This window comes from Salvelinus namaycush, chromosome 35 (assembly GCF_016432855.1).
Source record: "Salvelinus namaycush isolate Seneca chromosome 35, SaNama_1.0, whole genome shotgun sequence".
NCBI lineage: Eukaryota > Metazoa > Chordata > Actinopteri > Salmoniformes > Salmonidae > Salvelinus > Salvelinus namaycush.
The window spans coordinates 13,174,428-13,187,560 of NC_052341.1; the positions used below are offsets into that span (position 1 = coordinate 13,174,428).

Here is a 13,133-nt window from a genome sequence, read left to right on the forward strand (position 1 = left end):
ACTATTGATGTACTGTTGGCCTCAAAAATATTGTCCTAATTATCCGTAGTTAACTATCAACGTGGGCTCTATTGGCACACACACACACACACACACACACACACACACACACACACACACACACACACACACACACACACACACACACACACACACACACACACACACACACACACACACACACACACACACACACACACACACACACACGTTAACAATCAATCAACGTGGCTCTATTAGCTATAAATGACAGTTCTATTACACTGTTTTACAATCTCTAACATCCTTTTGTCCAATCTGTAGTCACATTTTCAAAACCTAAACACAGTTAGCACAACATCCGTCTATTAACACAATTCATGTTGTTTTCACAGAATATGCAGTCAATTAACATGTTTCTAAAATGCTTAAATGTTCTTTACATACAAGCTTACCCAATACCAAAATTATGGATCTTTCTTGTCTTATTTACAAATGCTTGCACACAGCACGCCAGAAATTAAGACCTAATATTCAAAACCTTAAATATAGTATAAAGCCTCTACTTCTGCAACAACAGCAGCTCAAAAGCTGTATTGAATGAGCTGATAAGCATTTTTGAATGAACAGATAATTGAAACGTTGAGAAATAGCTGATTTACTGTAAATTGTGTAAAATAGACCAACCACAGCTGATTCCAATCTCAATCGGAGACATAGCCAGGTGTTGAAGTTATTTCAATTACATGGACATACACAGTAAAAAGGGGACTCTTTGGATTGATTTTATTCAATGTGGATACAGAACAACACAGAGGAGCAGAGAGAGAAAAAATTATGTCTGGACAAGGGAGAGGAATAGTTGGACCAGGGAGAGGAGGAGTTGGACCAGGGAGAGGAGTAGCTCGGCCAGGCAGAGGAGTAGTTGGACCAGGGAGAGGAGTAGCTGGACCAGGGAGAGGAGTAGTTGGACCTGGGAGAGGAGTGGCTCCGCCAGGCAGAGGAGTAGTTGGACCAGGGAGAGGAGTAGTTGGACCAGGGAGAGGAGTAGCTGGACCAGGCAGAGGAGTAGTTGGACCAGGGAGAGGAGTAGCTGGACCAGAAAGAGGAGGAGTTGGACCAGGGAGAGGAGTAGCTCGGCCAGGCAGAGGAGTAGTTGGACCAGGGAGAGGAGTAACTGGACCAGAAAGAGGAGTAGTTGGACCAGGGAGAGGAGTAGCTCGGCCAGGCAGAGGAGTAGTTGGACCAGGGAGAGGAGTAGTTGGACCAGGGAGAGGAGTAGCTGGACAAGGCAGAGGAGTAGCTGGACCAGAAAGAGGAGTAGCTGGACCAGGCAGAGGAGTAGCTGGACCAGGCAGAGGAGTAGCTAGACCAGACAGAGGAGTAGCTGGACCAGACAGAGGAGTAGCTGGACCAGGGAGAGGAATAGCTAGACCAGACAGAGGAGTAGCTGGACCAGGCAGAGGAGTAGCTGGACCAGGGAGAGGAGTAGTTGGACCAGGGAGAGGAGTAGCTGGACCAGGCAGAAGAGTAGCTGGACCAGGGAGAGGAGTAGTTGGACCAGGGAGAGGAGTAGCTGGACCAGGCCGAAGAGTAGCTGGCCCAGGCAGAGGAGTAGCTTGACCAGGGAGAGGAGTAGTTGGACCAGGGAGAGGAGTAGTTGGACCAGGGAGAGGAGTAGCTGGACCAGGCAGAGGAGTAGCTGGACCAGGGAGAGGAGTAGCTGGACCAGGCAGAGGAGTAGGTAGACCAGAGAGAGGAGTAGCTGGACCAGGCAGAGGAGTAGTTGGACCAGGGAGAGGAGTAGTTGGACCAGGCAGAGGAGTAGCTGGACAAGGGCAGAGGAGTAGTTGGACCAGGGAGAGGAGTAGTTGGACCAGGGAGAGGAGTAGCTGGACCAGAAAGAGGAGTAGGTAGACCAGAGAGAGGAGTAGCTGGACCAGGCAGAGGAGTAGGTAGACCAGAGAGAGGAGTAGCTGGACCAGGGAGAGGAGTAGTTGGACCAGGGAGAGGAGTAGTTGGACCAGGCAGAGGAGTAGCTGGACAAGGGCAGAGGAGTAGCTGGACCAGAAAGAGGTGTAGCTGGACCAGGGAGAGGAATAGCTGGACCAGAAAGAGGAGTAGTTGGACCAGGGAGAGGAGTAGCTCGGCCAGGCAGAGGAGTAGCTGGACCAGGGAGAGGAGTAGTTGGACCAGGGAGAGGAGTAGCTGGACCAGGCAGAGGAGTAGCTAGACCAGAGAGAGGAGTAGCTGGACCAGGCAGAAGAGTAGCTGGACAAGGCAGAGGAGTAGCTGGACCAGAAAGAGGAGTAGCTGGAACAGGCAGAGGAGTAGCTGGACCAGGCAGAGGAGTAGCTAGACCAGACAGAGGAGTAGCTGGACCAGACAGAGGAGTAGCTGGACCAGGGAGAGGAATAGCTGGACCTGGGAGAGGAGTAGCTCGGCCAGGCAGAGGAGTAGCTGGACCAGGGAGAGGAGTAGTTGGACCAGGGAGAGGAGTAGCTGGACCAGGCAGAGGAGTAGCTAGACCAGAGAGAGGAGTAGCTTGACCAGGCAGAAGAGTAGTTGGACCAGGCAGAGGAGTAGCTGGACCAGGGAGAGGAGTAGCTGGACCAGGGAGAGGAGTAGCTGGACCAGGGAGAGGAGTAGTTGGACCAGGGAGAGGAGTAGTTGGACCAGGGAGAGGAGTAGCTGGACCAGGGAGAGGAGTAGTTGGACCAGGGAGAGGAGTAGCTCGGCCAGGCAGAGGAGTAGTTGGACCAGGGAGAGGAGTAGCTGGACAAGGCAGAGGAGTAGCTGGACCAGGCAGAGGAGTAGCTGGACCAGGCAGAGGAGTAGCTAGACCAGACAGAGGAGTAGCTGGACCAGGGAGAGGGTAGTTGGACCAGGGAGAGGAGTAGCTCAACCAGGCAGAGGAGTAGTTGAACCAGGCAGAGGAGTAGCTGGACCAGGGAGAGGAGTAGCTGGACCAGAAAGAGGAGTAGTTGGACCAGGGAGAGGAGTAGCTCGGCCAGGCAGAGGAGTAGTTGGACCAGGGAGAGGAGTAGTTGGACCAGGGAGAGGGATAGCTGGACCAGGCAGAGGAGTAGCTGGACCAGGGAGAGGAATACCTGGACCAGGCAGAGGAGTAGTTGGACCAGAAAGAGGAGTAGTTGGACAAGGCAGAGGAGTAGCTGGACAAGGTCAGAGGAGTAGTTGGACCAGGGACAGAAGTAGCTGGACCAGGGAGAGGAGTAGTTGGACCAGAAAGAGGAGTAGTTGGACCAGGCAGAGGAGTAGCTGGACCAGGCAGAGGAGTAGTTGGACCAGGCAGAGGACTAGCTGGACCAGGCAGAGGAGTAGTTGTACCAGGCAGAAGAGTAGCTGCACCAGGGAGAGGAGTAGCTGCACCAGGGAGAGGAGTAGTTGGACCAGGGAGAGGAGTAGCTGCACCAGGGAGAGGAGTAGTTGGACCAGGGAGAGGAGTAGCTGCACCAGGGAGAGGAGTAGTTGGACCAGGGAGAGGAGTAGCTGCACCAGGGAGAGGAGTAGTTGGACCAGGGAGAGGAGTAGCTGCACCAGGGAGAGGAGTAACTGGACCAGGCAGAGGAGTAGTTGTACCAGGCAGAAGAGTAGCTGCACCAGGGAGAGGAGTAGCTGCACCAGGGAGAGGAGTAGTTGGACCAGGGAGAGGAGTAGCTCAACCAAAAATTGTGGAGTGGTTTACAGTAAAAGGAAACAGAATTATAAAAAACTATGAATTTCATATTGTCTATCGTTTGCAGGTATAACTGGAACATGAAAAGTAATGCAGTTTTTGTGATGCCATCAACTGTTAGTATTTTGGAAGTCATTGTGCTATGATTGACTATATGTTCCTCTTGGATAGTAAACATGTGCTAGTGTTTTGACAGAAGGATTAGATATTGAGTCGGGTTTGCCGTGTTTTGATAGAGTTAGCGTATGTAGAGAAAGTTTTTTTGCATTTTGAAATGTAGAGTTGGTATATAATGAACTAAATGTGGTTTTGAACAGAAAATGTACTATTTGGCTAATTGTGTGATTGTCACGTTCTGACCATAGTTCTTTTGTGTTTTCGTTGTTTTAGTGTTGGTCAGGACGTGAGCTGAGTGGGCATTCTATGTTGTGTGTCTAGTTTTCCTGTTTCTGTGTTTGGCCTGATATGGTTCCCAATCAGAGGCAGGTGTTAGTCGTTTGTCTCTGATTGGGAGCCATATTTAGGTAGCCTGTTTTGTGTTGGGTTTTATGGGTGGTTGTCTTCTGTCTTTGTGTCTATGCACCAGATAGGACTGTTTCGTTTTTTTCACATTTGTTGTTTTTGTAGTTTGTAGTGTTCACGTTTTTTGTCATTATTAAACATGATAAACACTAACCACGCTGCGATTTGGTCCGATCCCTGCTACACCTCCTCTTCAGACGAAGAGGAGGAAATCTGCCGTTACAATGATGTAGGTGTGTTGCTGTGTTAAGAGTTTAGTAAAAGTATCTGTAAGAGGTGCGTAACTGGCTGCAGGGAAGTCAGGTGCAGGAGAGCAGAAATGGGTAACAAACGGAGCAGTTTAATGCGGCAAAACAAACTGCACCCAGAACAATAAAATACGGGTTGAAATAACCCGTCGCAAACCAGTCTGAAGTGCACATACACTTTACAACAAACAATTCCACACACAGACATGGAACAGAGGGTTATATGCACGTCATGTAATGAGGGAATGTAAACCAGGTGTGCGGGAAAACAAGACAAAACAAATGGAAAATGAAAGGTGGATCGGCGATGGCTAGAAGACCGGTGACGTCGACCGCCGAACGCCGCCCGAACAAGGAGAGGAACCGACTTTGGCGGAAGTCGTGACAGTATCTTAAGTATAGGTAAACGCTTGTCAGCAACTGTAAAAAACTTTATTAGAGGCTAAGTCAGTCTGTTTGTATTCAAGTCTTCTTGGTAATGGGCTGACCAGACACTGTGTGTGTGCGTGCGTGCATTCGTGCTTGTGTGTGTAAACCATAGTTTCCTCTGGTTTGTCAACAGGCCTGATAGCAGAACTTCTGGGAGAAATATTTGAGTACACTGACTCCATGTGCATTGACTTTCCAGAAGATTCCTCCTGATTCCATTTCAAATTCAGGAAATAAACTGAATTGACTGAAGTGAATTGAAAGTGAAATGGAACTGACCCCAATACTGCTACAGACTATTCTTGCGGTCTATGTACAAACCAACTCCATCTGTGTTTTAGGCTATAAGGTCATCATATTTGTACCTTTACTTAACCTTTTATTCAACCAGGAAAGATCTGTTGAGATTGAAAATCTATTTTCCAAGGGAGACCTGGCAAGAAAGTTCTTGAGACACAAAGAGTACCGGAGAGTGTTTTTAAAGGGGTAGGCTAAACAGGTGGGAAATAAGTTTTCCTTCTTGACTGAGTGTTACTATAAAGACATTCCAGGGAAATGTCTCTTTATCTGTCTCACTGTGTACCTGTCTCACTGTGAATCTGTCTCGCTGTGTACCTGTCTCTCTGTGAATCTGTTTCACTATGTACCTGTCTCACTGTGAATCTGTCTCGCTGTGTACCTGTCTCACTGTGAATCTGTCTCGCTGTGTACTTGTCTCACTGTGAATCTGTCTCGCTGTGTACCTGCCTCACTGTGAATCTGTCTCACTGTGTATCTGTCTCACTGTGTATCTGTCTCACCGTGTATCTGTCTCACCGTGTACCTCTCTCACTGTGTACCTGTCTCACTGTGAATCTGTCTCGATGTGAATCTGTCTCACGGTGAATCTGTCTCACTGTGTACCTGTCTCACCGTGTACCTGTCTCACCGTGTACCTGTCTCACCGTGTACCTATCTCACTGTGTATCTGTCTCACTATGTATCTGTCTCACTGTCTATATGTCTCACTGTCTATATGTCTCACTGTGTATCTGTCTCACTGTGTATCTGTCTCACTGTGTATCTGTCTCACTGTCCATATATCTCACTGTCTATATGTCTCACTGTGTATCTGTGTCATTGTGTATCTGTCTCATTGTGTATCTGTCTCACTGTCCATATATCTCACTGTCTATATGTCTCACTGTGTATCTGTGTCATTGTGTATCTGTCTCACTGTGTATCTGTGTCACTGTGTATCTGTCTCACTGTCTATATAGAGTAGAAGCTCAGAGAGCTCTTCTACATGAGTGTCTCAAGCAGCAGTGTGTGTGTGTGTGTGTGTGTGTGTGTGTGTGTGTGTGTGTGTGTGTGTGTGTGTGTGTGTGTGTGTGTGTGTGTGTGTGTGTGTGTGTGTGTGTGTGTGTGTGTGTGTGTGTGTGTGTGTCAGCAGGGGTTACCAGTGTGATGGAGACGGAGAGAGAGAGAGAGAGGTGCAGCGGGCGATGTATTAGGAAATTATTTGAAAATACTTTAAATATTGCCAATAGTAGTAGTTGATTTGGGCCACATTATTTAAAAATACTAAAATTCACAGAAAATAAGTATTTAAACACACACACACACACACACACACACACACACACACACACACACACACACACACACACACACACACACACACACACACACACACACACACACACACACACACACTCTCTCAAACACTCATAATGGACCCAAGACTCTGCAGGGGAGCTGAACGAGGATGGTACGAATTGGGAATGGACAGGTTGTGTACTGTTTGTATGAAAACCAGAAAAAACGTTTAAAGCATAGAGAAGGATATCATTAAGCCACATTTTGCCCACTGGGCATCAGGTTGGCACACAGCTCTTTGCTAGGCTTCAGGGTACACACACACACACACACACACACACACACACACACACACACACACACACACACACACACACACACACACACACACACACACACACACACACACACACACACACACACACACACACACACACACACATCGGACCTCAGTCACCATCAACTATGCCACACAGCCCGTCACTAACCCTCAGGCTGCACTGGCAGGCACACTTGCTCTTTAGTGACATATCGCAGGAGCAAATGTTAAAATGAGGGGGAGCAGGGGGGATTCTCATTGACATTCTGTTTTCCTATTGCTCGAAATGTTCCCAAAACGCACCCATGGGTCCTGTCCTATACAGAGTTACGTGCAGTGCCTCTCAGGATAGAGAATGGAGAGCAGAGAGCTAGCTGAATGGAGAGCATGGCTAGCTGAGCCAAGCCAAATGGAATAGAAATAGGATGTCACCTAAGGTGCCAAAGACTCCTCCACAGCTAAGATGTAACACCTGACTGGAAAAATGGCTAATCTGGTGTTCTGGGTGAAAGCCAGTGGAAAAATAGAATTGTGAGGCTGAAGGAAGATGATGACGCAGTCATTTAACATGGAGGAGGTGTGTGTGTGTGTGCGTGCGTGCGTGCGTGTGTGTGTGTGTGTAGGTTACCAGTCTGTACAGAAGGTTTAGTCTGGCATGAAAAATGGCTGAGTCTGAGGCTGATGATTTGGTTAATTTACACACTGGTGGATCCGTCATGACGCATCAGACGGTTCTAGTAGGCCTATGACAATGTTCTGGCTACAAGCCAATGGAAAGTAGGACTCTGATGATGCAGTCATTTAACTGTATATGGAGGAGTATCATTGAGTATCCATGACAATAATATCCTATAGAAAGCCATTGGTGAAACAGCGTTCTGAGGCTGAGGTGGATGCTGATCTGGGTATTGTAACTGCTGGAAGACTAGTGATGACAGGCTACATGATGGTGGATACAGTACAGGTGCATCAAAGCTGGGACCGAGAGACTGAAAAACATCTATCTCCAGGCCGTCAGACTGTTAAATAGTTACCACAAGCTGGCCTTCACCCAGTACCCTGCCCTGAACTTAGTCCATGTTACTAGCCGGCTACCACCCGGTACTCTACCCTCCACCTTATAGACTGCATATGAATATAATGTATTCTAGTCATGGCTCATCCTACATAACTACTGCTCTACACACCTCTTCTATTCATATACTGTCCATAATGTCTATACACACCATCCTATATAACTACTGCTATACACACCTCTTCTATTCATATACTGTCCATAATGTCTATACACACCATCCTATATAACTACTGCTATACACACCTCTTCTATTCATATACTGTCCATAATGTCTATATACACCATCCTATATACTGTAACTACTGCTCTACACACCATCTTCTATTCATATACTGTCCATAATGTCTATACACACCATCCTATATACTGTAACTACTGCTCTACACACCTCTTCTATTCATATACTGTCCATAATGTCTATATACACCATCCTATATACTGTAACTACTGCTCTACACACCTCTTCTATTCATATACTGTCCATAATGTCTATACACACCATCATATACATATACTCTGGCATTGCTTGTTCTGATATTTCTTAATTTCTTTATTTTAATTTTGGGGATTTGTGTGTATTGTTTTGTAATGTTCGGTATTACTGCACTGTTGGAGCTAGAAATATAAACATTTCGCTGCACCTGCGATAACATCTTCAAAATATGTGTATGTGAACAATAAATTAGATTTGATTTTGATGCATATATGGTACATTTACTGGGTGAAAGCAAGTGACAAAAGAGAATAGGAGACTGATGTGGGGCTTTTACATGGTGCAGGATCAGTGTTGATACATACACTTACAGTAGGTCCAGTAAGTGATGATATGAATAATAGAGTGGCTCTAGTATGACAATATCCTAAGGAAAGCCTGTGGAAAAATAGGAGTCCGAGGCTGTTGAGCTGGGCATTTTACACACTGTAGTATAAGCGATGATACATGCAATTTATATAGAGCCCGTATTAATGAAGGCATGTCAGAGTAGGTAGGAGTGCTGATCTTGGATTAGTTTAGCATTTTACAGTAAATCAGAATGAATAAGAGACTCTTCATGAACACAGCCACAGGTCTATGATATGTCATCATGAGGACAGGCAGGCCTTCTGCCTCTACTAAATGCCACACATATTGATTTGCTGTCTTTTGGACAAGATAACAGGAGAGTAAAATCTGTAATCTGAAAAACTGGATGATGAGAATTATATGCCGATGTAATGTCACCCTGTTCCTCAGTGAGGAAAACAACCAATGATTAATCGCTGACTGCTCAGGACTGCTGACCTTGCCATATTATGAGACATCATCTCTCCATATGTTTACCAACATATGCAATGCAAAAGCACTCTCACAGGTCTCACTGTTGCTAACACATACATTGGTTATGGACATATGAAGATGGGTCCTACAAGGTCAGTGATATCACACACACACTTAAACAAAAAAAGCAATGCAGCTAAACTGTAAATAAAACATAAGATTTGGATCATTTCTGTGGATACTGTCCATGCATAGCTGATCTCAAAGATAAGCCGTTGCATTACATTAAGCTGTAATCGAAATCTACATCAAAACATGTCATGTCTAAATAATGGAAGGATATGTTGGCATAGTAAGTGCAGCAAATTCCCAGAAGATGAGCGTGATATTGTACACGCTGTCTTGTGAGCAAAGCAGGATAGATCTTTATTAATGAATTTAGACTGACGCTTATCTCTACATGCGTTTGTTTCTTACTCATATTTGTCACCACTCTGTCTGAATTAAATTAATGCATTAAATCACTGATAAGCTCGATTTTTATACTCACCAATAGTTGACACCACAGTCCCAACAAAGTAAAAAGCCCCTGTAAAATCCCATCGCGGCCTGAGAGCGTCAGCTCGGATCCCCGCGGCAATAGCTGTCTCGTACTCCCGTAGAAAAGAGTTCAGATCCTCCAAGCTGATGTTGAACGTCTCGCTGAAGTTGAAAAGTGTCCTGTTCCATCTGTCATGCGCCTGCACCTCCGAAGGCCGCTCTATAACGGAAAACACTGCGGCACCGCACAGCAGATACAGAATAATCAAGACCGCGAGCAGCAAGAAGCGGCCGTTGTCTTCGTTTATGTGGAGGGAGCCGCAGCCTTGCAGTCGCTGGCCAGGCATTATCCAGACTTCAGCACCACCAGCGCGACGGACAGCGACCCGCCCCGCGTTGGACAGAGCATCCAATAACTTTATGGCCCCACTTTAGACTTCTTAGAAAATCTCAAAGGATATTGCAAGGGCTCAGAGCGTATTTCAAAAACGTTATAGGACATTTACAGAAGCCAGTCTCCCTTTTCATCAATTATATAGGCTAAGCAGGACAACCGAGAAGAACCAACCCCAATTGTGGATACGCCAAACAGCCAAACAGATAGAACCTTTCGTTATTCCTTCGTTTGGGACCGATTACTTTTTTGGCGGTATCCCCAGCATACCACATCAGTGCAATAGGCTACCCATCAACCCCTAATCCCAAAACAATCGAATTATCTTTAGTGGTAATGCAATAAAGTGAATCTAATCATATGTTCGGCTATTCCTCTTCCCCTTGACCACTGTGCAAGCTATAGGACCGGATATGCAGTCAGTATCCTCCGCTGGGTTGCTGCACCAAACCGCTCATCCCCGGTGGGCTATTATATCACTTTCTGTCACTACCATTTGACACGGTCGAGTTACTACACATAGAAAGAAGTCATTGCGATTTCCTGCGGGCGCATCTCGGTCATTTTGTTTCCTCTTTCTCTTCGCCTATTCAACTCCTCAATCTATCTTCCCATGACAGGTTATCTGATGCGGGTATAACGCGGAGCTGCGGTCCTAATGAGAGAGCTATAGTCGAGAACAGACACTGGCAGCACATTGCATCGGATCTGTGGATCACTGCTGAGATCATGCTATACTAAGCTGTCCCGAAGACTGTTGTGTCCCATGCAGCATAGCTACCACCACCGTCACCGTGGGCTATGCGGAGGAGGGGAGAGCCTGGAGAGGACACCACGGTTGAAAAATAATCTTCAACGACGAAGCATCAACACTCAAACTTGAAGTGATATTCTGTTATTAAACATTCGTTGACGGTTTAGTTGATGGCAGTTGAACGTGTACATATTTTATATTTGAGTCTATGGCCCTCTGACAACAAGCCAGCTTTACTTTTTTTTCTTGAGTATCGTTTGACCAAAATCCCATGGACACACATGTTCCCGAGACATGATTCATAGTAACCCCCTGTGGTCTTTCTTTTCAATACGCCTTCAGTAGGCAGTGTCTATGGAGAGCCACAAAGACTTCCCGGTGCTTAACGCACGAGTCCCTACTAGCAGCAATTAACCCATACTCTGCGATGGGCGACACACTTTTAAAGTAGGCTACTGTATCTTTCCAAAGTCTTTGACACATATAGTTATCAGCACGAGTACAAGAACACAACTTGTCGAATAACAGACACACCGATATCGACCGTAAATTAAAAAGGAAAATAAAGTTCGATTATACAGGCTCCATGAAACACTAAATCAAATAGCCTACACACTGACCCCGACTTGGCTTCTGCCGCTGTCGCTGCCGCACAGCTTTCAACACACGGGGGAGGCGAGTTGGGGGCGGCTCGCATCATTTACCACAGCCGTTCCCGAATGCGCAAGAAAGAAAGGATGCGGAGAGCTGCACTCAAATCAGTTCGAGCTCCAACCGTCCTTGCGCGCGTCAGAGTAGTCCGAGCTTGTGCGGAACAGCAATCGTTCTCTTCTAAACGTTTTCAACTGTAGCCGAGGCTACATTAGGACATTATGTGTGGTCTTGGGTTATATATCTGGAATGCATAGCATATGAGGCAATTAGTATCGGCATAAGACCATCTAACCGTTTGCATTTTTCCAATAATTAATATATCTGACAGCATGAATCGTTCTATATCCAAATACTATTGTTGGGGGGCTCACTTAAATAAACGTTCTACCAAAATCAATGTCGACCGCAAAAGCCAGCAGTGGCGTGTATTTATGGATGTCAATGGAAGCCAGGCTTCACCAAAACCTTTACAAAAAAACCATACAAAAGCATATATCTTTCTTCTCTCTGTGATTCATAAATGTCCTTCAACTCACAAGAGGCTGAATGTATCTCACTGGAGAAAGCATACAAGTGAATGAATAGCTTATCTTTCTAATGCTGTCTGGTCAGAAAAAGTATGACATTGTTGCAGCATACCATCGAATGCAAGAATGCAAAGGAAGCCAGCGAGCATTTGGCCTCGCTTGATAAAAAAATTAAAAATAATAGCCAATCAGCATTGAGCCAAACTGAGCGAGCTCAGCTGTGAACGGTCCTGGCACACCCCAAAAATGCTAGACATACACATGGATGTAGTACTGTAGATATGTGGTAGGGGCCTGAGGGCACACAGTGTGTTGTGAAATCTGTGAATGTATTGTAATGTTTTAAAATAGTATAAACTGCCTTCATTTTGCTGGACCCCAGGAAGAGTAGCTGTTTCTTTGGCAGCAGCTAACGGAGATCCATAATAACTACAAATACAAATACATAGGTGTTGATGCTGTCATGTAAACTTAGATGGATCCTGGTCATTAAATATTTCATTTTACCCATCAGGAATTTCCTTTATATATTCACATTAGAAAATGTATCTACAGCTAATGGCAAATTGAAATGAGAACTGCCCATTCTGCCATATTATATAACCCATATACTGTATATGTATTTTGAAGAATGGACCTCTTATTGATCTTAGAGATCTAGGCTGCATAAGTGACTTAACTCTTGGACAGGAGATCAGTTCACCCCTTTAGGCCACTATAGTGTATCTCTCTCAGTATAAGGCCTATTACTGGGGATCAGAGCTGCTTAATAGTAAAGAGTATAAATAATACGACTTCTAATCCAATTAGGGAATATCCATTGAGATAGAATACAGAACAAAAGAACGTTGAGACCAATTATCCAATTAATCTAGGCTCCTTGGGTAGTTCTCTGCTGCTCTTCTCAGGATGCTGGCTCCTTGGGTAGTTCTCTGCTGCTCTTCTCAGGATGCTGGCTCCTTGGGCAGTTCTCTGCTGCTCTTCTCAGGATGCTGGCTCCTTGGGTAGTTCTCTGCTGCTCTTCTCAGGATGCTGGCTCTGACATAGGAGGAAGGAGAATCAGTGTGATACAGGAACAAAGGAGGAGGGAGGTGAGGGATGAAAAGTAAAGACACACAGAGAGGAGAGGAGAGAAGTAGACGAGGAAGGAGAGGAG

At 45.8% G+C, this 13,133-nt stretch overlaps 1 protein-coding gene across 1 annotated transcript in view; it reads right to left on the reverse strand.

Moving 5' to 3' along the window:
• The window catches only part of kcnk12 (potassium channel, subfamily K, member 12), a 50,139-nt gene extending 40,144 nt beyond the window's left edge, over positions 1–9,995 (reverse strand). The window contains exon 1 of the mRNA XM_038974625.1: positions 9,659–9,995. Coding sequence (XP_038830553.1) covers positions 9,659–9,995 — 337 coding nt within the window. The remainder of the gene's footprint in view (positions 1–9,658) is intronic.
• Between the last annotated feature and the right edge of the window lie 3,138 nt (positions 9,996–13,133).